Source organism: Simochromis diagramma, unplaced genomic scaffold (genome assembly GCF_900408965.1).
Source record: "Simochromis diagramma unplaced genomic scaffold, fSimDia1.1 OVJJ01000321.1, whole genome shotgun sequence".
Classification (NCBI taxonomy): domain Eukaryota; kingdom Metazoa; phylum Chordata; class Actinopteri; order Cichliformes; family Cichlidae; genus Simochromis; species Simochromis diagramma.
This window is the reverse complement of record NW_024386772.1, coordinates 10,123,688-10,142,926: the sequence shown is the minus strand read 5'-3', so window position 1 is coordinate 10,142,926 and position 19,239 is coordinate 10,123,688. Positions and strand designations below refer to the sequence as shown.

The 19,239-nt window shown below is 40.5% G+C and overlaps 5 protein-coding genes across 6 annotated transcripts; 3 read left to right on the top strand and 2 right to left on the bottom strand.

The window, feature by feature from the left end:
• Positions 1-39: 39 nt before the first annotated feature.
• On the top strand, positions 40-3,825 carry LOC120738747 (zinc finger protein 239-like). Of its 2 annotated transcripts, none has more exons than XM_040040177.1 (4): positions 40-454; positions 560-678; positions 1,094-1,199; positions 1,297-3,825. In XM_040040177.1, exons 1-4 carry the CDS (start codon positions 178-180, stop codon positions 2,193-2,195), a joined length of 1,401 nt encoding a protein of 466 aa, XP_039896111.1. In that variant the 5' UTR covers positions 40-177; the 3' UTR covers positions 2,196-3,825. The 2 variants fall into 2 exon arrangements, with proteins under 2 accessions (XP_039896111.1, XP_039896120.1); XM_040040186.1 differs by having other exon boundaries at positions 41-454; positions 1,300-3,825.
• LOC120738804 (zinc finger protein 177-like) lies at positions 2,774-5,059 on the bottom strand. Its single transcript, XM_040040290.1, has 4 exons — positions 4,632-5,059; positions 4,305-4,441; positions 4,092-4,197; positions 2,774-4,004 (listed from the first exon to the last, which is right to left on the bottom strand). The coding sequence occupies exons 1-4, from the start codon at positions 4,900-4,902 to the stop codon at positions 3,310-3,312; spliced, it is 1,209 nt and encodes a 402-aa protein (XP_039896224.1). The 5' UTR covers positions 4,903-5,059; the 3' UTR covers positions 2,774-3,309.
• A 1,059-nt stretch (positions 5,060-6,118) lies between these two features.
• LOC120738810 (zinc finger protein 572-like) lies at positions 6,119-7,914 on the bottom strand. Its single transcript, XM_040040301.1, has 4 exons — positions 7,443-7,914; positions 7,276-7,348; positions 7,072-7,174; positions 6,119-6,875 (listed from the first exon to the last, which is right to left on the bottom strand). Exons 1-4 carry the CDS (start codon positions 7,736-7,738, stop codon positions 6,187-6,189), a joined length of 1,161 nt encoding a protein of 386 aa, XP_039896235.1. The 5' UTR covers positions 7,739-7,914; the 3' UTR covers positions 6,119-6,186.
• A 241-nt stretch (positions 7,915-8,155) lies between these two features.
• Positions 8,156-11,188, top strand: pgls (6-phosphogluconolactonase). The gene is made up of 6 exons (XM_040040573.1): positions 8,156-8,278; positions 8,607-8,891; positions 8,980-9,087; positions 9,167-9,268; positions 9,960-10,100; positions 10,853-11,188. The coding sequence occupies exons 2-6, from the start codon at positions 8,628-8,630 to the stop codon at positions 10,997-10,999; spliced, it is 762 nt and encodes a 253-aa protein (XP_039896507.1). The 5' UTR covers positions 8,156-8,278; positions 8,607-8,627; the 3' UTR covers positions 11,000-11,188.
• A 283-nt stretch (positions 11,189-11,471) lies between these two features.
• Positions 11,472-19,213, top strand: colgalt1a (collagen beta(1-O)galactosyltransferase 1a). The gene is made up of 12 exons (XM_040040111.1): positions 11,472-11,869; positions 14,291-14,401; positions 14,508-14,625; positions 15,174-15,308; positions 15,402-15,606; positions 15,699-15,818; positions 15,984-16,060; positions 16,186-16,292; positions 16,391-16,523; positions 16,600-16,727; positions 16,831-17,037; positions 17,521-19,213. Exons 1-12 carry the CDS (start codon positions 11,646-11,648, stop codon positions 17,786-17,788), a joined length of 1,833 nt encoding a protein of 610 aa, XP_039896045.1. The 5' UTR covers positions 11,472-11,645; the 3' UTR covers positions 17,789-19,213.
• The last annotated feature ends 26 nt before the right edge of the window (positions 19,214-19,239 follow it).

Genomic DNA, 19,239 nt, shown 5'->3' with positions numbered 1-19,239 from the left:
CAGTTGCAACATTTATTTGGGTCCCGCTTTGTGTGTATCGTTACCTCAGATTAGCTTGATTAGTTACGTGTTCAGCCAATGAGCGTTTTCGTTTTCTTTGCTAGCTAACGACATCGCACGTTGGATTTTAAGCATACTTTCTTTGAGCTGTTTGTGTCGTAGCCACAATCAGCAGCCATGGCGAGCCGCCGCTCTTTTCACTCGCAGCTCTCGTCCATCATGGAGACGATGGCCAGGTCTGCTTTGAGCCAGGTCTGCAAACTTGTGGACGAAGACTCGGCTGAGCTGCGGCAGGAGCTGTCTCGGCTCCTGTTTGCAAATTCAGCCCTGGCAGAGAAAGTAAACAGCCTGGAGTGCAAGCTGACTATAGTGAGAAGCGACGACCCTAGTTTGTGCAAAAGTTATCGCAGTGTGGGTGTGCAAACTGTGTGCTTCAGAGACGAGGATGCTGCTGGTAGCTGAATTTATTCGCAAAAGCAAATCTGATTTCGTGATCGCCATCACTTTTGTATTTCGTTGTGTGTTTATTTCATGCTTTTATTGTTTGACTTTTCTTTAGTGCCTGGGCCTCCCACCATAGAGGGGATCTTTGGGAAAGATTGGTGCATGAATCTATGGAAAGACAGAGACCCGTACAGTCTGCAGAGATACACAGACTCACCACAGTCCCCTGATAAGGTGAGAACAAGTTAGACTCGGGTATGACGTATTTGCTGTCTTTATGCCTATGAGCAATTTATAACAGAGTTTCCAGACAGGCAGAATATATAAATGGTTTAATATAGAATACTGATTACCAGGGTACACACATTCTGCTTATGCACATTGAAAAGCAGACCTTATTTTAAATGTGTTTAATAATAAAATGTAAACAAAGTAATGCTAAACAATTCATTTGGAATAATATGGAGTATTTATGATATTAAAAAATCAAAACACATGCACATCTTCCACAGCATCTTTTTGTTTTGGTTTTATATCAAAATTTGCTGCTGATCATTTCATCATTAGTTACAACTGACAAAGCATTACTGTTACAAACATATTGCTGTATTAAACTACAATTTAGGATCGGATGTTTTCTGTTTTGTAGTCTGTGACAGCACTATCTGACCAAATAACTGTGACTGAGATCAAAGAGGAAGACTACGAGGGGGATGCTGTCAGTCGCTGCCAGCAAGAAACGCTCAGCACAGAAGGTAAGTGAGGGAAGAAGAACTTAGCCAGGGGAATATACCCTGCAGATGTAGCAGCTTTAGTAGCTTTTTCAGTGTTTGAATTTTTGCTTTTGTGCAGCAGAACATGAAGACAGCATGGCTGAGGAATCAGAGCAACTTTCTGTTGGTTACACGTTCGATGGCAGCACTTGCAGTCTGTCTTTTGATCAAGATGGGGAACAGGTTGTATCGGTGGGTGGTATTGAAGAACCATCTGTGCAGGTGGTATCCATCAATGATACAGAAGAAGCTTTCAGCACTCATATCATTCCAATCGAAGAGGATGACAACGATGATGATGATGATGATGTTCAGTTTGTTCAGGAAAGTCAGCAGGAGCCAGCAGTGAACACTACTGAAGTTGGACCCAGCCACGAGGAGCAGCAAACAATGCCAGTAGACAGTACAGAAAAAGACTCTGCTGTGGATAAAGAGTCTCACGATGACTTTAATGTGCGTAACACAGAAACTTCCAGAAATCAAAACAGAGAGAGATTTACTTGTCAAATATGTAACAGGACATTCTTTCACAAGGGCACTCTAACACACCACATGAAGTCACACAAGTCAAACTTTTGCAGCATCTGTAAGCAACACTTCCCACACAGGAACAAGTTAAACTCACACAGCTGCCTGCCTCCAGTGCCATCTCACAGAATCAGTAAGTCGTGCGAGTTGTGCGGGAAGAGCTTTGCCAACCCATCAGCTCTGAGGATTCACTACGTTGTCCACACAGGTGAGAAACCCCACAGGTGCAGCTTATGTGGGAAAGGGTTTACCCAGAAAGGCAATCTGAAGTGTCATCTGCGCATCCATACGGGCGAGAGACCGTTCCGCTGTGTTAAATGTGGGAAAACCTTCACGCAGAAGGTGAACCTCAACCATCATTTAATGGCACATAGAAATCGAGAGGTTGTAGGCGAGAGGCCCATACCTAGGAGACACGTGAAGAACATGATAGCAGCAGTCAGTCAGTAACAAACTGAAGTAACTTATCAACTTTGACGCCTCTTCTACGGTTTTAAAACTTTAGCAAAAGGATAGTTAATGTTACGTCTGTAATAAATTGTAGTCTGTAGTGTTGTGCTTAAAAACTCCTGTATGGAAGAAAAATATTTTAGTTTGGTGTTTTGACTTTACAAATAAAATGCAAATGTTTACATTATGATATAATTTCTTACATTTTCTACTTTTTAAAATTGCTTTTTTTGTTCAAAACTCACAAATTTGTCAGTTTTAGTAACAAGGTTTATAACGATGAACATGCATGTGAGTACAAAGGGGAGGAGTTTCAGGAACAGATTTTTCTTTGGTAAATATAATTCACTGAGCTGGGTCAGCATAGACTGTTCAGGGCAATTATTACAGGAACATTTGTTGTAAATCTCCGTTTGGACATTAAGACAGTTCAACACAATATAAATATTTATTTCAAACAGTAACACTACTTAATCTTGAAACTTTTTGGAATTCATTCAAATATTATATGACAAACACAAGCATTTTTCTTAAATATCAATAACATTTTTTTTCAAAGAAACAATGTATGTTGCCTAAAAATAAGTCTAGGCATATGTGGAATATAAAACATGACACAAACTGATTTAATCTACTTCTATTTTGATGTGAAGAGGTAGTTTGAAGGTTTATGCTACACATGTGCAAATCATGGAGAACCTGCCTAAAGTAATTATTTTGCCACCAGCTTGGGCAAGCCTTTTGTGGTCTGAAACATGAGGTATTTAAACATGTTACACGTGCATGGATGAGAAGCCAGCAAAGCTTTTTTTTTTTTTTCTTCATCATGGATCAGAAGTTCTCTCTCATTTTTGATCATTTCCTTGTTAAGCGTGATGTGAAATGTCTTGGGGACTCCAACCAGTCAAACTGAATCCCATCAGTCTAATGGCTCATTTAAAAAAGGACACATATTTTCCATACTGTTGTTGGCTGTTGCTGAATTTGCATTTGTAACAAAGCTAAAAGCGTGCCAAAGAATGAGCAGTAATGATAACCACATGGGCATTAAAGTTGGTTTTGTAATAGAACAAGTATTTCAAATCTTCATAATGTTTTTAAACCACGTTGAGGGTTATATGGACATGTTGGCAGATGATGAGCAACTGTGGGTGATACTGAGAGCACTTCTGTCAAAAGCTTCTGGTTTGACCGACAAATTGAAACACTGGTGGTGATTTAAACCATACTTGTACGCGTAACATTTCCCACAATCCACACAGCTATAAGGCTTTACACCCGTGTGTGTCCGGATATGTATATTCAAAGAGCTTTTCTGAGAAAAACTTTTTCCACAGTCTGGACAGCTGTACGGCTTTTCACCCGAGTGCACACGTTGGTGCAGTTTCAGGTACGTCTTCTGTGCAAACCTCTTTCCACACACTGGGCAGCTGAAGGGCTTCTCGCCCGAGTGTCGCCTAATGTGGACTTTCAGGCTGCTTAAATAGTTGAATATTTTTCCACAAAATAAACACTCAAACTGTTTGGTTGGCTTCACCGGTTTTTCCTGAAGGTTGAGTTCTTTGGTTGCATTCATGTGAATACTGTTCGTATAGTCTGAGTATTCTGTGGCAACTGAAGGAGGATTTGTGTTGTCAATCAGAGCGCCCATCGCCGCATCGTCTATTAATTTGTCCATAATTGTCGGCTGTGCGCGTTGCTGTATTTCACTCTCAGTCGTCATAGAGAAGTTGTTCAATTCCCCCGAGTGAAGCTGGAGATCATCAACAGATCTTTGAAGCATGCTGTCCTCTTCAAACATCCCAACAACTGTTAAAAAAAAGAGCCACTGTAAACCAGTACACACACAGGACGGGATTATGACTTGCGTTTGGTGTCTTTTTAATATGCACTTACTTTTTCTGTTGTCTGTGAGCCTCCTCTGCTGTCCAATGGGATAATCATCAAACATCTCCTCCTTGACAAAAATCAGATCAGGTTCTCTTTCCATCATACTGATTGCCTACCAACAAGAAATGACAAGTAGCTATGAACACAGCAATCATTCAGCTAGTTTGCTGCTTGTTACAAATACAAAATTTAAACCCAGACTGCAAGTGATTCACCAACCGCAGCTCCCATGCTGGTTGTAGCGGCAGTCTCCACTGGTTCTCTTCTTTGAGACGGCAGTTTCTCTTCTCTCCACAGGTCCATGCACCAGTCCTTCCCAAAAACTCCATCAATGGCTGGAGCAGGTTGGTGCTGTTCTGGAAGAAGAGAAACATGCAACATTGGGACTTGCTGGAGAATGAAGATCACCAGTATGCAGAGCAGAATCTCAGAAGAGATTATATGCAATAAAGCTATTCGGTCCACTGTAATTCTAGCCCCATACTATAAATATCATGCAGGATGTGGAAGCCCCCTGGTATGTACCAGTCTGCACCGATTTCTTACCTGCAGGGTGCCGATCCCGGCGACTGACGCTGTTGTTGACGTGTTCGGGGTACGTCTGTGCCTCCCTCGCTGCTCTCAGCTGGACCTCCAAAGAGTAGCACCTCTTCTTCAGCGCCTCGTTCTCCGTCTTGTGCAGGGATATCTCGGTGTGAAGGACGGAGGAGCACTCATCAGCCAGGTTGCCTATTTCAACCAGAGCCGCCTTTGTTAGCTTATCCAGAATAACGGCCAGCTGCGTCCTAAAACTGCGGTTTGTGGTGTCGCACATCATTTCGTCAGCGAGGCTCAGTATTTGGAAATATTGAAACGATTCTCGGCGTAGGAACGCAGCTCCTTTAATCAAATATGAAATGTACAGCTGTGCCGCAAGGAATTGTGGGAACACGCTTTCTTCGCCCCCACCCCCAAGCTGCTGAAGACAACACAGTGGAAAATTCAACGCAGCATTAGAATATGTTTTCTGCCTGCACAGATGTTTTATCTCCCTATTATAACAATATATGTGGAAATAAAGACATCTCTTTAAAATCACACCTTATTGCCAACCTCTCCACCACACTGTCCGTGCAATTCACAGCCCTGCGATGGCAAGGAACCACTGTGAATTCACATACAACGAGCAAAGTATAACAAATAAATGTATCTTTTTATTTTATTCTCACAGCGTCTGTACTTATTTAGAATATACACAGTAATGTTGAGCGCCCTCTCTCGGTCACTGTTAAAATCTGCAACACAACTTTGTTGCCAGCATGATAAGTATCGGTGTGACTTTTAGCAAAATGAGTGTCACTATGAAGAACATTCATTCATTCATTTTGTGACTGTTAGTTAATAGTAGAAACTGGGATGATAATAGTTTCATTGATATGGCTTTTTAAATCACTCTATTAGAATCACTTCCCTCTAGTGGTAACAATGAAGCACTTTAAAATCCTTAATTCAGATATTTTTAAGATTAAGAATATTTTCTGTTTAATTATGATTGTTTTGTGAATGGGTGATATAGATGGCATAGTGGTCCACTGGATAGCAATGTTTCCTAACAGCAAGAAGGACTTAGATGAAGATCCACCAACCTTCTTACTCTGAGTCAACATTGCTAACCATTTCTTCACCGCATATAGTTATTATATAGCGTACACACAGCATATATCTGTATAGCTAATTTAATTAACTAATATAAACATAACATTAAGCCCACAATCTCAGATGGGTATGGACAAGTCACAAATTTCTGTTGTGGGTCTGAACCATCTCAAGTAATGCCAGCCCAAGGAAAATGCTGTCAAATGCTTTACTTGTGTTTCCCTGACTTAAAAATGTAAATATGCAACTGTGTAACTTAGAGTAATTTTTTTTTTTTAAACCACACACACACACACACACACACACACACACACACACACACACACACACACACACACACACACACACAGTAAATGCATCCAAAATATTAAACCATTTGAAAAGCAAGCATCAAAAACTCAATTCTGGAACAAATATAACTTTATTTTCCAGAACAAAAATACAGATGTTACATATGATTGATGTCTTAAGAGGTTCCATTTACAAATGTCCCACTAAACATTGGTGCACTGGAGTCACTACCATATACATTTGAAGTAGGATCAAGGTGTACTGCGAGGTGTTTTTTCAGATTGCAGTTCTTTGTAAAGCCTTTGCCACATTTGATACAAACAAAGGGTTTTTCTCCAGTGTGTGTACGCTGATGCATATCGAGTGTGCATTTCTGAATAAAGCCCTTTCCACAAACAGGACAACGATACGGCTTCTCCCCAGTGTGCGTACGCTGATGTGTATACAGGTGTCCTTTTTGTGCGTATCGCTTTCCGCATAGTGTGCATCTGAACGGCTTCTCCCCAGTATGGCTTCTCTGGTGTATTTCAAGCTGACTAAAGCATCTGAAGCTCTTGCCACACTGCAAGCAGCCAAACCTCTTAGTGGTTGAGTTCCTCAAGTTATGAAGCTTCATATTTCTGAGCACACTTAAGCTTTGGGAGGTTATATTTTGAGCCAAGCTTTTCCCAACTTCTAGGGTTGTGTCGGCAGGTGTAAGCTGTGGGTTCCAGTGCGTTTCCCTCCTCACTGTTTCACTGAAAGATGGCAGGGAGCTTAGAGGCACAAAGCTATCAGTAAACAGTGGCTGCTGGTGGTCTGCAATGTGTTTGGGACGCTGCATCACATTTGGAGCCTTCTGGGCGTCTGTGACTGTTTCTCTTCCTGTTGAAAGTAGACGTACAAGTTAAAATTCAGATTTTCTTTTTGTAGAAATGACCTTGATGATAGAAGGTTTAACAGTTTTGACAATTTTGTACAACTATGATGAGCAGAAAAGTCAAATCCAGCATTACTGAAAGTCCTCGTGAATTTCACATACAGCTGTGCAATCCGACATAATAAGCAAATTTATAGTCACTGTTTTCAGCTGTCCTGTCTTGTTGAGTGTTTCCATTGTCCACCTCACATGGCTCCTCTTTCACCACTACCAGTTCTGGGTGCTCTTTGGGTTGGTTTGGAAGCTGATAAGACGGGGGGGGGAAAGGGCATTGGTTATAAATATCAGCCACAGAGTAATCAGCTATGATAACAAGAAATAAATGGCTGGTTATTGCAGACTTACTTCTGTTGCAGCATACTCTTCACCTTGATGCAAACTGCCAGTCTCAGAAGAAAAACTTTCCCACGGGCTTTCACTAGGATGAAAAACACTGAGATTAAACACACCAAGCAGGGAGAACACATCAAACAGCTACGTTCCATAATATACACACAAAGCAACATACCTACCTTTTAATTTCAAGTCTTGTCCTTTCAGTCTCCAGTACTCCGCTTTCTAAACCGTCCCTTCCAACTAAGCTCACTTCTGTCGCATCCTGCCTGCCCCCCTGTGCCATATAAAGCAGCTTCTCCATCAGCTGTAGTTTCTCTGTAAGCGAGGCGATTTCGTTGCGCCCGCGAGTTATCTCGATCTTGAGCATCTTTGACTCGATTTCGACCAGTTTGCTTATTTCCATTACAGCTGTTTTGGATAACGCATCCATGATGGAGACGAGCTGTGTCTGGAAAGAGAAGACTGTCGACATGATTTCTGTTTGTTTTGTTTAGGCTTTCCTGTCACGGTCCAGTAGTTTCACGCGAACGACCTGACGCTGTCACGGGGGTCTTAATGGCCACAGCAAAAATGTTGTTGAAATGTAATGCAGGAGAAAAGCTGCATGTGCATGCCTTCGAGGTGCGCGTGAGTGTCGCTCCAAAACTCGAGTGGGGCTGAAGTGGGTTCAGTGTTTCCATCTGTCGGCTGGGAGGAAACATCGCAATTACACACAAAACTTTAAAATTAGCGCTAATGTTGACAAAGAGTCCTGTTTTGACATCAGGGATGATTGTTGATCTGTAAAAGTTACCACAGCTTCCGGGGCGATTTGCTCATTGCAACCTACGTTTACTTTTTAACGCCTTTGACGTCGTGGTTGTTGTTCGGGACTACGCTAACCACAATGCAGCACGTTATCAATCGGAATGTGATTGGTGGGTGAAAACTCGCTTCAGGAAGCAGTGTGGTAAATTACATTTGCCAACTGAAAAGCCTCACGATAACCTGCCTCAGAGATTCCAACTACAAGGTAAATGAATGTCACTATGAGGGAACTTGTAGAGGTAAAGGTTGCCCTGCGAGGCTGGTTGGTTTAAGATGCGATGCTTTGTTGCTCTTGCGTTAATGGCTTTCTTTTTCTTTTCTGTTTTTTGAGTGGTCTAATCATAAGACAAGCCAATTAAGTTTGCTCAAAGTAGTGCAAAAATAACAGCTTCACAACAGTGTAAAATTAAAAATAAATTAAATTAAACGACTGAGTAAATCACATTTACAGAGATAGCATGATGTCTTGCAAAACTGTTTGGTAACTGACTTCCTTATATGTTGTTCACTTTTCTTCTCTCTTACTTTGTCAGTCCTTCTCACAGAGTGTAGTCATGGCTGGAAGGAGAGTCCTGGTCTTCCCCTCATCAGCAGAGCTCGGTCCAGTCCTGGCCCAGCTGGTGACTTCACGGGCTGAGAAGGCCATCGGCTGTCATGGCAGGTTCACTCTGGGACTCTCTGGAGGAAGCCTTGTGTCCATGCTTAGCAAAGAGCTGCTTGCCCTGTCAGAGCTGGACTGCAGCAAGTGGTTGGTCGGTTTCTGCGACGAGCGCCTGGTTTCCTTTGACGATCCAGAGAGCACCTACGGGCTGTACAAGGTTTCTTTGAATTGGTGTTTGTGTTAACATAAATGTATGTTGCTCTGTTACAGTTGGATAAACTGCAGACCTTTTCATCTTTTTGCAGAGTCAGTTATTTTCCAAGATCAACATCCCCGAAAGTGGGATCTTGACGATTGACTGTTCTCTGCCAGTGAACGAGTGCGCTGAGGATTACACGCGTAAACTGAAAGAGGTACACAGCAATCACAGGCTTTTAGATTTTAGTGTCTGCAGAATGTTTACATCATTATTTTCGCTGTTAAAACACACAGGTCTTCCCAGATGATGACTTCCCTGTGTTTGACCTATTGCTGTTGGGAATGGGGCCTGATGGACACACCTGTTCTCTTTTCCCAGACCACCCTCTTCTGGAGGTGAGGGGCTCTTATTCTAATGAACAGTTGTTTTCTACAATAGATCTATGTTGAATTATTATGAAAAAGAATGAGTGCAGATACAAAATTACAGCTTTTTTTTTAGAAAGGAATCATTTATAGTTCATTCAAAACATGTGTTTTATTTTGTAACACAATATGTCATCGTGATCCTAAAAACAATGTTCCGTGCTCTTAAAATGCATTTTGGGCTAAAATCTAAATATTATCTCTCCGTTATTTTGTATAAAAGGCATATCAAGCACATTTGACTGAACTCTGGCACGGCATTTGTGGAAGAATGCCTGAGTTTGCTTTTGGATGTGGTTTCCTAATTAGCTACTCTAAGAAAACAATGTCTTCTCCCTGCAGTTTTCCAGTCACTCTCTCGACAATGCATGGATAATCACTGGGTTTTATGACAGCGCAGTTTGGATTTTATGGTCTTCATAGCTATCCTTGTTTGAAGTCTGAAAAAGATCTGTCTCATGTTACATTATCCAGTTTCCCAGACATGTATTAAGCTTCGTGTTCAGCTCCAGTGGAGAAAAAAAAAAGCTTTTTAGCTTAATCCATGTCTGAGAAACTGAGCCTTCATATTTGCTAGTTTAAAATTATACGCTTTTGGTTCTCATATTGTCACTTTTGGTGCAATGATTAGTTATTGCCTTTGGGTGCACCCCGTATTCAGGAAACCAAGAAGATTGTGGCTCCTATCAGCGACTCTCCCAAACCACCGCCACAGCGTGTAACTATGACTTTCCCAGCGGTGAACTCTGCACGTTGTGTGGCTTTTATATCAACAGGAGGAAGCAAAGCACCCGTTTTGAAGGTAACACTTAGGGGCGTCTGCTGAACATACACATCTCAAATTCTGAATCTTAACACCCTACTATTTCCATAACGCAATAAATAAACTTTGACACTGATGAGACAAAAATGAGACGCACCAAGAAACAAGGGTAATTTGGTTAGGCCATGTGACTCAATATTTATAGTTGAAAGGAGGACTGGGGCCAGAAGAAACACTGATGGGACTAAATAAGCCAGAGATGTGACTTTGAGCAGAAATCATTGCATTTATTCATTTATTATATTTTTATACAGTAATCTAAAACTAGATGTGAAAACTAGATTTTTCAAAACATCTGAAACAACTTTTGCAAACTTTAAAACTAACAAATTAAATAAAAATATAGAGGCAAGTTTTTAGTATTTGTTAGTTTAGTAAAAATGTAATTACAACTTGTTGACGAGGCTCTGATTATCATGTTTATTGAGACTCTGGATGTTTTCAAACAGTTGTGTTTTTGTTGACAAACGCCCAACAATATAAAATCCATAAAATAATAATTTAAAAAGTTAACCTTAAACTAATAAAAACTAAACTAAAATATTTTCAAAGAATAAAAAATGAACAGAAATAGAAAAAATCTGAAAATTAACTGAAACTGAATTTAAAAACAAAAGGTCAAAATGAAAAAAAAAAACTAATTAGAAAACGCTAAACTGTAATAACCTCATGCTTTATAGTTTTGTGTTTGTGCTATTGTAGCATATTAATTTCTCTCTTTTTATTTGCAGGAAGTGTTGGAGGGTGGAGAAGCTTCACCGTTTCCAGCAGCACGAGTTGTCCCAACTAAGGGCGAGCTGTTCTGGCTTGTTGATGAACCAGCAGCTGCCTCTTTAACTATCCAGGTAGAGAGGCCAGGCTCAGGAGCCAAGCTGTAGATCTGCCTGACTAATACATGCAGGGAGCTCAATGAAGAGTCTAGAAAATAGTGCAGTTCATTCCTCAATCAGTGAAATGTTTGTTTGCGTGCGTGTGTGTGTGTGTGTGTGTGTGTGTGTGTGTGTTTGGGGGGGTGACTGTGGGGTAGTGTCAAGGTACCTTTATTAAACTTTAAGCTCTGCTTCGTGTTTTTTTGCTCATGATTCATGTGTGTAACAGTGCATGTTCAGACACTAGAAACTCCATTCAGTTGTTCAGCAGTATATTCAACTGTGGTGTGGTGAACATTGCAATGGGTATACAGAATATAATTTTGATTAAAAGACACACAGGTTAACTTGTGTATTTAAAAATATCTTTTTCTTCTTTTCCTTTTTTAAAGAAAAATCCGTTCATTCGAATTGGGCATTTGCCCTCGGTGTTTCCTGTGCTGCAGGGCCTGTATTAGTCCACCCCCTTTACCATCCAAACAGATCCCACCCCTTTAGAGATTAACCTCGCACTGCTTTTACATCAGGGACTGTAGCACAGACTTTCCCTATCTGTGATGACGGCAGAAAGTCAAGAGACATTTCTCTATAGCCCCCGACGAGCCACAGTCCACTTATAAATTATCATTATTCTATTCCATAATTTGCTATCGCGATGCCCAGGCTCGCTGGCCTCAACGACGCCCTGCTCCTCCTGCTCCTGTCCTGCTGCAGTCCTGTCCGGGGATATTTTGCGGAGGAGCGCTGGAACCCCGAATCTTCACTCCTCGCACCCCGGGTTCTTCTTGCCCTCATTTGCAGAAACTCCGAGCACTCATTGCCGTATTTCCTGGGTACTATTGAGCGCCTCAACTACCCGAAGGACCGTATGGCACTGTGGTAAGTTGTTACTGGGAAATGTTAGATGTTGCACACTGTTAAGCAGCAAAAAGTGAAAGTAATTCTTGTTTTTGCCACAGGTTTCTTACAGAAAAATAAGTACCGAAGGATACTTTTCTGATTGATTAGATCGATTAGCAGGAAAGGGAAAGAAAAGGGGTGGACCCGCAGAGATTGTCGGGGGTAACAAAATGGCTTTGGAAATAAGCGAAGTGTTGCGCAGAGATCATAACGTCTTTGAAAAAACAGCAAAAGGAAATGTGAAAAACTCAAGCATAATACAAGAACGAACAAATGCATGAGTACAAACCAAGAATATAAAAAGAAATAGGCAATATTTTGCAGTCAGGGTAGGGGACAAACGTGAGCACATCTGCTCATCAGGACAGTTGTGCGTCGTATTGATCTGTATACGTGGATGGGAGTGAACGACCGCATTGACCACGAGGGGAGCTGTGTGTTGTGTGTGATCTAAGATACAAGCTCTGACACAGTGCTCCACAAGCATACCGATGCCTGATACATTAACAATAAACGCAAAACAAGTGTCTGCCATGTGCAACTGAGTTTGGATTAGCACCATGAAAATTACCTGACCCATGTAGTCTCTTAGTAAGAGGCACCTTCCGTCGCGAAATGTTACATCTCAGGAGAAAGAAGGCAAGTGAGGTCAAACCAGGACATTATAGCTATCAAATCCCATCACCTCAGGGTTCAAAGTTTCACGTTTTTCTTTTAATTTATAACATATCTTCATCTTTAAGCTTATTCCAGTCTTCATGTACCAAAGCCTACATCTTCTCCACTTCCTGACTGGAAGTTAAACAGAGATATGCATCTGGCAAGACAAGTCCCTGTTTGTGAAGTGTTTTTCTGACATTATTATGTGTTAAACAAATCACCTAATAACGACATTCTAGACAATTTATTGATTACATTACAATGAAGTGCTAAGTAAGAAAAGACGTTATGGTGCAGTTTGATTATTAAGCTTCTCCTAGGTAAAGGCCAACCTTAGATAATGACTCTCCGTGATAAATGATTATGGAGGCTTAAACTCAGTTCTCTCTTGATGGTTCATTAAACATGTTTATGTAGACCACATTTTAGACCTAACATCTTTGCACCCTCTCCAGAAAGTATGACTTCCCAAGCTCCTTAGTCATCTGTCAGTCAAGTAAGTGAAGGAAAGCTATTTTCACCCTATACTTAATCAACATGCTTGAACAGCCCACCTGCACTTGTATCCTCAAGCAGTTTGAATGACTACCTGGTGGGCTCGGAGAGGCGTGGTCTTCATTCGCTATCTTGATGAGCAAGTTTCACCTTGTGCAGGAGTAAGAGTGTCTTAAATTCTTTTTTTTGTTTGGTAGTTTATAAAGTCTTGTGTAAATATGTTGGCGGTAAGGACAGTGTTGTTTGACACACATTAAATTACATCTGGAAAAACCAAACAACTGTGTGATCTTATAAACACTATACACTGCACACATTTTGCAGCTGTAATTGAAATCTTTGGTGTCTTATGCCAGCATTCCTACACCGCTACAGAAATAATAGCTGATGTGGAAGTGGCACACCGCTCCTAAATGTATGTTTACAATGAAAAAGTGACATAGGTCTAAACAGTGTTCTTTAATAAGCACTTATTTTATCTGAGCACAAAAGGGAAATGGGAAAGACCGACAGCTGGAGTGACTGAAAAGTGTTTTAGCAAGGAGCTGCAGTGTTTACACAGCTCCATGGGGAATTTCCATGGAAATCTGTTCTAGTGCAAACCCAGGGCCAGAATACAAGCACAGCTGGCTGTAGAGCAGGTGTCTGGGAACAGCAAATCATGTTGGCCTACATGGCCAAGAAATGAATCCTGCGGGTATTGGGTTATTCTGGAGTATCATTTCTAGGCTTTTCATCCTCGTGTAGAATTAGATCAAACATGCAGGCAGTCTAACTTGGGTTCATTTGCCTCACGCATAGCCTAAGTCACTTTAAACAATTTCCTTCTCTGTCTGTTGCAAACAGAGGTTTCACTTCTGTAAAGTAGTTTCCGTACTGTTATCGTTTTTTCACATTTCCTTTATACATAACTTGTCGATGCTGACCTAAAGTTTTTTGTTTTGTTTTTTTACGGGGGGTGTTTTTATTGCTGTGTGTTTTTCTGAAGCTGGTGTCCTTTACACTTGTGTCACTTCCCGCAGCTTGTACATAATGCATTTACAAAAAGTGAACACAGGGCTATTGTTATTTGAACCTTGGTTTTGTCTTTCACTCATGCCTCAACTAGAACTCAGTTTGGCACCGCTGCCTACAGTCAACCACTGTTACAAATTTCTTCTCGTTGTTACAGTTTTCCTCCTTTTACCTAGGTTCTTGATGAATGCACTTAATTCTGATAATTTACATTTTTTTCTGCATTGACAGGGTAGCAACTGATCATAATGAGGACAACACCACAGCCATTCTGCATGACTGGCTTGTAAAAGTACAGAAGCTCTACCATTATGTAGAGTGGAGGCCAAAAGAGGAGCCCAGGTTTGTTATTTTAAAGATGGAATTGTATAGTGCTCAAATAGCTCACAGGAAATTGAGTCAGACATCACATGAAATCAGTTTATTAATACTGAAATATTTTGTGTAGAAATTATGAAGATGAGGAAGGTCCAAAAGACTGGACAGATCCTCGTTATGAGCATGTTATGAAGCTTCGGCAAGCAGCGCTGGAGTCTGCTCGTGAGATGTGGGCAGACTATTTTATGGTAGGTAAATAAAACTACTCTTTACAGTTACAAAAGGAAGCAGAATTACACTCAAAATGTTGATTATAAACACTGGGCCTCACTATTTTTAACATTCAGTAATAAAAGCCAAAGAAAAAGTACAGAATTGGGCCCAAAATGCCACCACAACTGTAATTTAAGAGGGAGACAGACTGTTAAAACTTTTCCCAGTTATGTTCTGTTTCTTATGGTTAAAGTTCATCTTTCAGTCTAGTTCATCTGGACACTTAAATCTTAAATGCACATTTCTATTTGTATTCACCAGCCTGGCCCACATTGTCTTGTTTCAGCAGGGTATAATTTTGAAGTGAAGTCTATCCAAAATTGCAATAATTTCGTGCTTTTAATCTTACATCTAAACTTTCTCTCTAAAAAACAGAATTGTAGTATATATACTGCTGGTCAGAGATCACTCAGTTTTAGTTACCCCATTTATCCTTCGGGAGCTGTTCAGCGTTTCTTCTCAAGAGTTTTGTGTACAGTGTGTTATTCATACACTAGCTGTTTTTCTTATGCTCCTTGTGCAGCTGGCAGATTGTGACAACCTCCTCACCAATTCAAATGTGCTCCGGGGGCTGATGAAACAGAACAAGACTATCATCGCGCCGATGCTTGACTCTCGTGCAGCCTACTCAAATTTTTGGTGTGGAATGACTTCCCAGGTACTGTCATGATCACTGAGAAAACCCCTTTGTGTATGTCAGAAAGTTTCAATAATCTCTGTAATAAACAGCCTAACAACTCTCATCCTCCAGGGTTATTATAAGAGGACACCTGCCTACATACCCCTTAGGAAGCAGATACGAAAGGGCTGTTTTGCCGTTCCTATGGTACACTCCACGTTCCTAATAGACCTCAGGAAAGAGGCCTCCAGGCAGCTAGCCTTTCACCCACCACACCCAGAATACAGCTGGGCATTTGATGACATTATTGTGTTTGCTTACTCTGCTAAGATGGCAGGTAATTTGATATTATCCAACTTAAAGTCTACTTATTTTTATCATAAATAATGTAGCTTCAGATTAAGTTTTCCTATTCTGTGTTCGCTACAGAGGTTCAAATGTTTGTATGTAACAAGGAGACCTATGGATACTTCCCTGTGCCACTACGTTCCCACAATACTTTGCAAGATGAAGTGGACAGTTTCTTACACACTGTGTTAGAAGTTAATGGTGAGTGGCTGAGAGCTTTACTTTTGCAACCCCCTCACTCTTAACCACTGGCTTATTTAAGTCTTAATTCTACTCTCTTCTGCTTCATCTAATGGTAACTTTCAGCATGAGTTTCTAAATATCATTTATACCATTTCTGCATCCATCTTCCCTCTGACTGTGTAGTGCGAAATGCCCCAGTGATGCCATCCAAATACATAAGTGTTCCTAGAAAACAACCTGACAAATTGGGCTTTGATGAGGTAAGGAGTGATGTGAAGATGGAATCTGCAAAAATGGCCGACTTTCTGTTTCTGCGCTGAAATTCTCTGCCTGCTGTTGAAATCTATAAATACATTGATTGGTTCCACTGTTTACCTTTGTGTAGGTGTTCATGATAAACTTGCAGAGGCGGACTGACCGCAGAGAACGTATGTTGAGGGCACTGCATGAGCAGGAGATTGCTTGTAAAGTTGTTAATGCCGTGGATGGAAAGTAAGTGATGCTTTCCACTTATTTACTAATTAGTAACTACCACTGACTGGCCCATCTTTATTGTCATTTTGTCACATTTCTACTTCTCTCTATTTCAGAGCAATGAATGTCAGTGAAATTCATGCTTTGGGTATCCATATGCTTCCTGGATACAGTGACCCTTATCATGGTCGTCCACTAACAAAGGGAGAGCTGGGATGCTTTCTTTCCCACTATAACATCTGGAAAGAGGTAAACCCCTGAAGCCAAGAATTTGAATATTTCCAAACCAGACGGATGTGTGACTTAAAGATTTCTCTGGCCTTAGATTGTGGAACGAAGTCTCCACACATCTTTAGTGATCGAAGATGACCTGCGCTTTGAGGTGTTCTTCAAACGTCGCTTGATGAACTTAATGAGTGAGGTGGACCGTGAAGGTCTGGATTGGGATCTCATGTATGTTTTTACTTCCTTCATAATATTTTTTGTCATTCCCACAGAGTTTACAAATTCTTATCAACTTGTCTTTCTGTGTTTTTTTGTTTTTTTCTTCTTTTAGTTATATTGGTCGAAAGAGAATGCAAGTGGCTCACCCGGAGAAAGCAGTGCCAAATATACACAACTTGGTGGAGGCAGACTATTCATATTGGACACTAGGATATATGATATCATTACAGGGTGCCCAGAAGCTTTTAAAAGCAGAACCATTAAAGAGGATTTTGCCAGTGGATGAGTTTCTTCCTCTCATGTACAATAAACACCCTGTGTAAGTGTTAACACCAGCAAACACATGACCACACACACACACATAATATATCATGCATTTCAAAGGTTTATAGGTAGTCTTAAGAGTGCAAAAGTTGAACATTTCAGATTTATCTTAAAATGTATTCAGTTTGTATTTCCTCAACGGTCAAAAGTCTCTCAACTTATTCCATTATCGGTGCTGGCTACTAGATTTGAACCTTGACACAGTTATATTTTGTACATCTGGGCACAATCTGAATTCAATTTATGACACAGAGACTTGAGTCACCTTTTAGAGATATTTTAAGGAACAGTCATAGAAGTAAAATACACCAGATCTCATCTGATGAGAACTAAAACTGAATCTGTGTTAAGACATAAAAAAAAATACTAAGAAAACTAACACTAAACACTAGAAACAACATTTTTAAAGAGTTTTTCCATGCACTGTGTTTCTATTCAGGAGTCTTATCTTTCTTTCTTGACCTTTCCTACTCTCCAGATCTGATTATATGGAACAGTTTGAAACCAGGGACCTGCTGGCATTTTCCGCAGAGCCTCTCCTTGTGTATCCAACTCACTATACGGGCGACCCAGGATACGTCAGTGACACTGAGACCTCCACTGTGTGGGACAATGAAAAAATCCGCACAGACTGGGACAGAGCACGCTCAGGAAAAAGTCATGAGCAGGCTGAGATCAGCACAGAGGCACAGAACTCAGATGTGCTCCAGTCTCCTTTGGACAGTACAGCACGGGATGAGCTATGAGAGGAAGTCACTAAGAGCCTTGGAAAAATAAAAAAAAGGTCCATAAAACACACCACATTAGTTTTGTAATCATGTTTAACCTTTGATCACTTTGATTTTGCATCAGATCAGATGTGGTATCAAAGAATATAGAGAAGTTTAAATTATCAGAAGTGAAAAGTTAAAAAGGGATCATGCATGTCATGTTTTCTGCTGTCGTCAGCTTGTGGTTTTTACTTTATAAAGGCACTAGACTTGCCATTTGGAATGGCATTTGCAGTTCCCACCTACTCTCTGTCATACAGAAATAATGTATACTGGTAAAGAACAAAACTGGACTGCTGCATTTCAGTGGTGCTAATTTGAGATTAGACTGCGTTTTGTAGCCTTGAGAAATTAATGAATTTGGGTACAACAACAACAAATCTGCACCACAGAGCAAAATAAAGACGTCTTAAATCAACCTATGCAAAACCTATGAACTTTTGTCATTTTGAATCGTTTTGTTTGTTTTTGTTAAATTTTATAACAGTGCTTTTTTATAATGTTTTTAGTTGGTCATTGGACGGTACAATAGAACCCTGTAGCAAATTTCTATCAAAGTGACAAAATTCACAACCAAGTAATTTAATTTACAGAAATACTGAGGCAGATTTACCACCAGTAAATGTTGCTGTTTTGTTTAAATTTTTGTTTTGTTTTGTCCTGTTTTTTTGTTTGTTTGTTTGGTTGGTTGGTTGGTTGGTTTTTTTACTCTTGTAGTTCCACCAACCACCTCTTCATACAAATAGACGTGAGACAAGCCACCAAACACACTGGTGTTTCAACTTGCCCACATCCAAATGCACATCAGCCACTTTATTACCTCTCTCCCACAGATGCGGTGCTGGTACCTGTGCAAGTTCTGCCTTAGTTTTTGTTTTGTTTTTTAGAAAGAGCTCACATTTATGTAGCAGACTTTGAAGTATTTTCCATGTCCATAAAGTTATGGCGCAGTGACGCACCACTGTGGGCTGCATCTATAAATTACCTGTGAAATTTTTGTGGTTGCCCTTCTTTTTGCCAATGATTGTTCTGATTTTGCGTTGTGAATGCATTTGTCTTTTTTGGCAGAAATTCTATCAAACAGGTTCTGGATTAAGCACCAGCGCTGCATCGGTGGAAAAGAGCTGTATTGCTGTTCCATCTCAGATCAGTTCAGTGTGAATGTTGAGCATTTTGATTGTGGTAGATTTTATGAATTGTCATTACATAAGATAAGTGTAGATCATCATATTTCTCACAGTATATTTATTGTGTCATGGTTTCCCTCATCACATACACAGATCTCTGATGAAGCCAGTTTCTGTTGAGTCCTGATGGGAGTTATTCACTCACTAAGTGTGCACAAAATGTTAGTGGTGCTTGTACCGACAAAAAATAAAATGTTTTCTTTTTAACAGGTTCGACTTCTGTCATTATATGCTTACTGT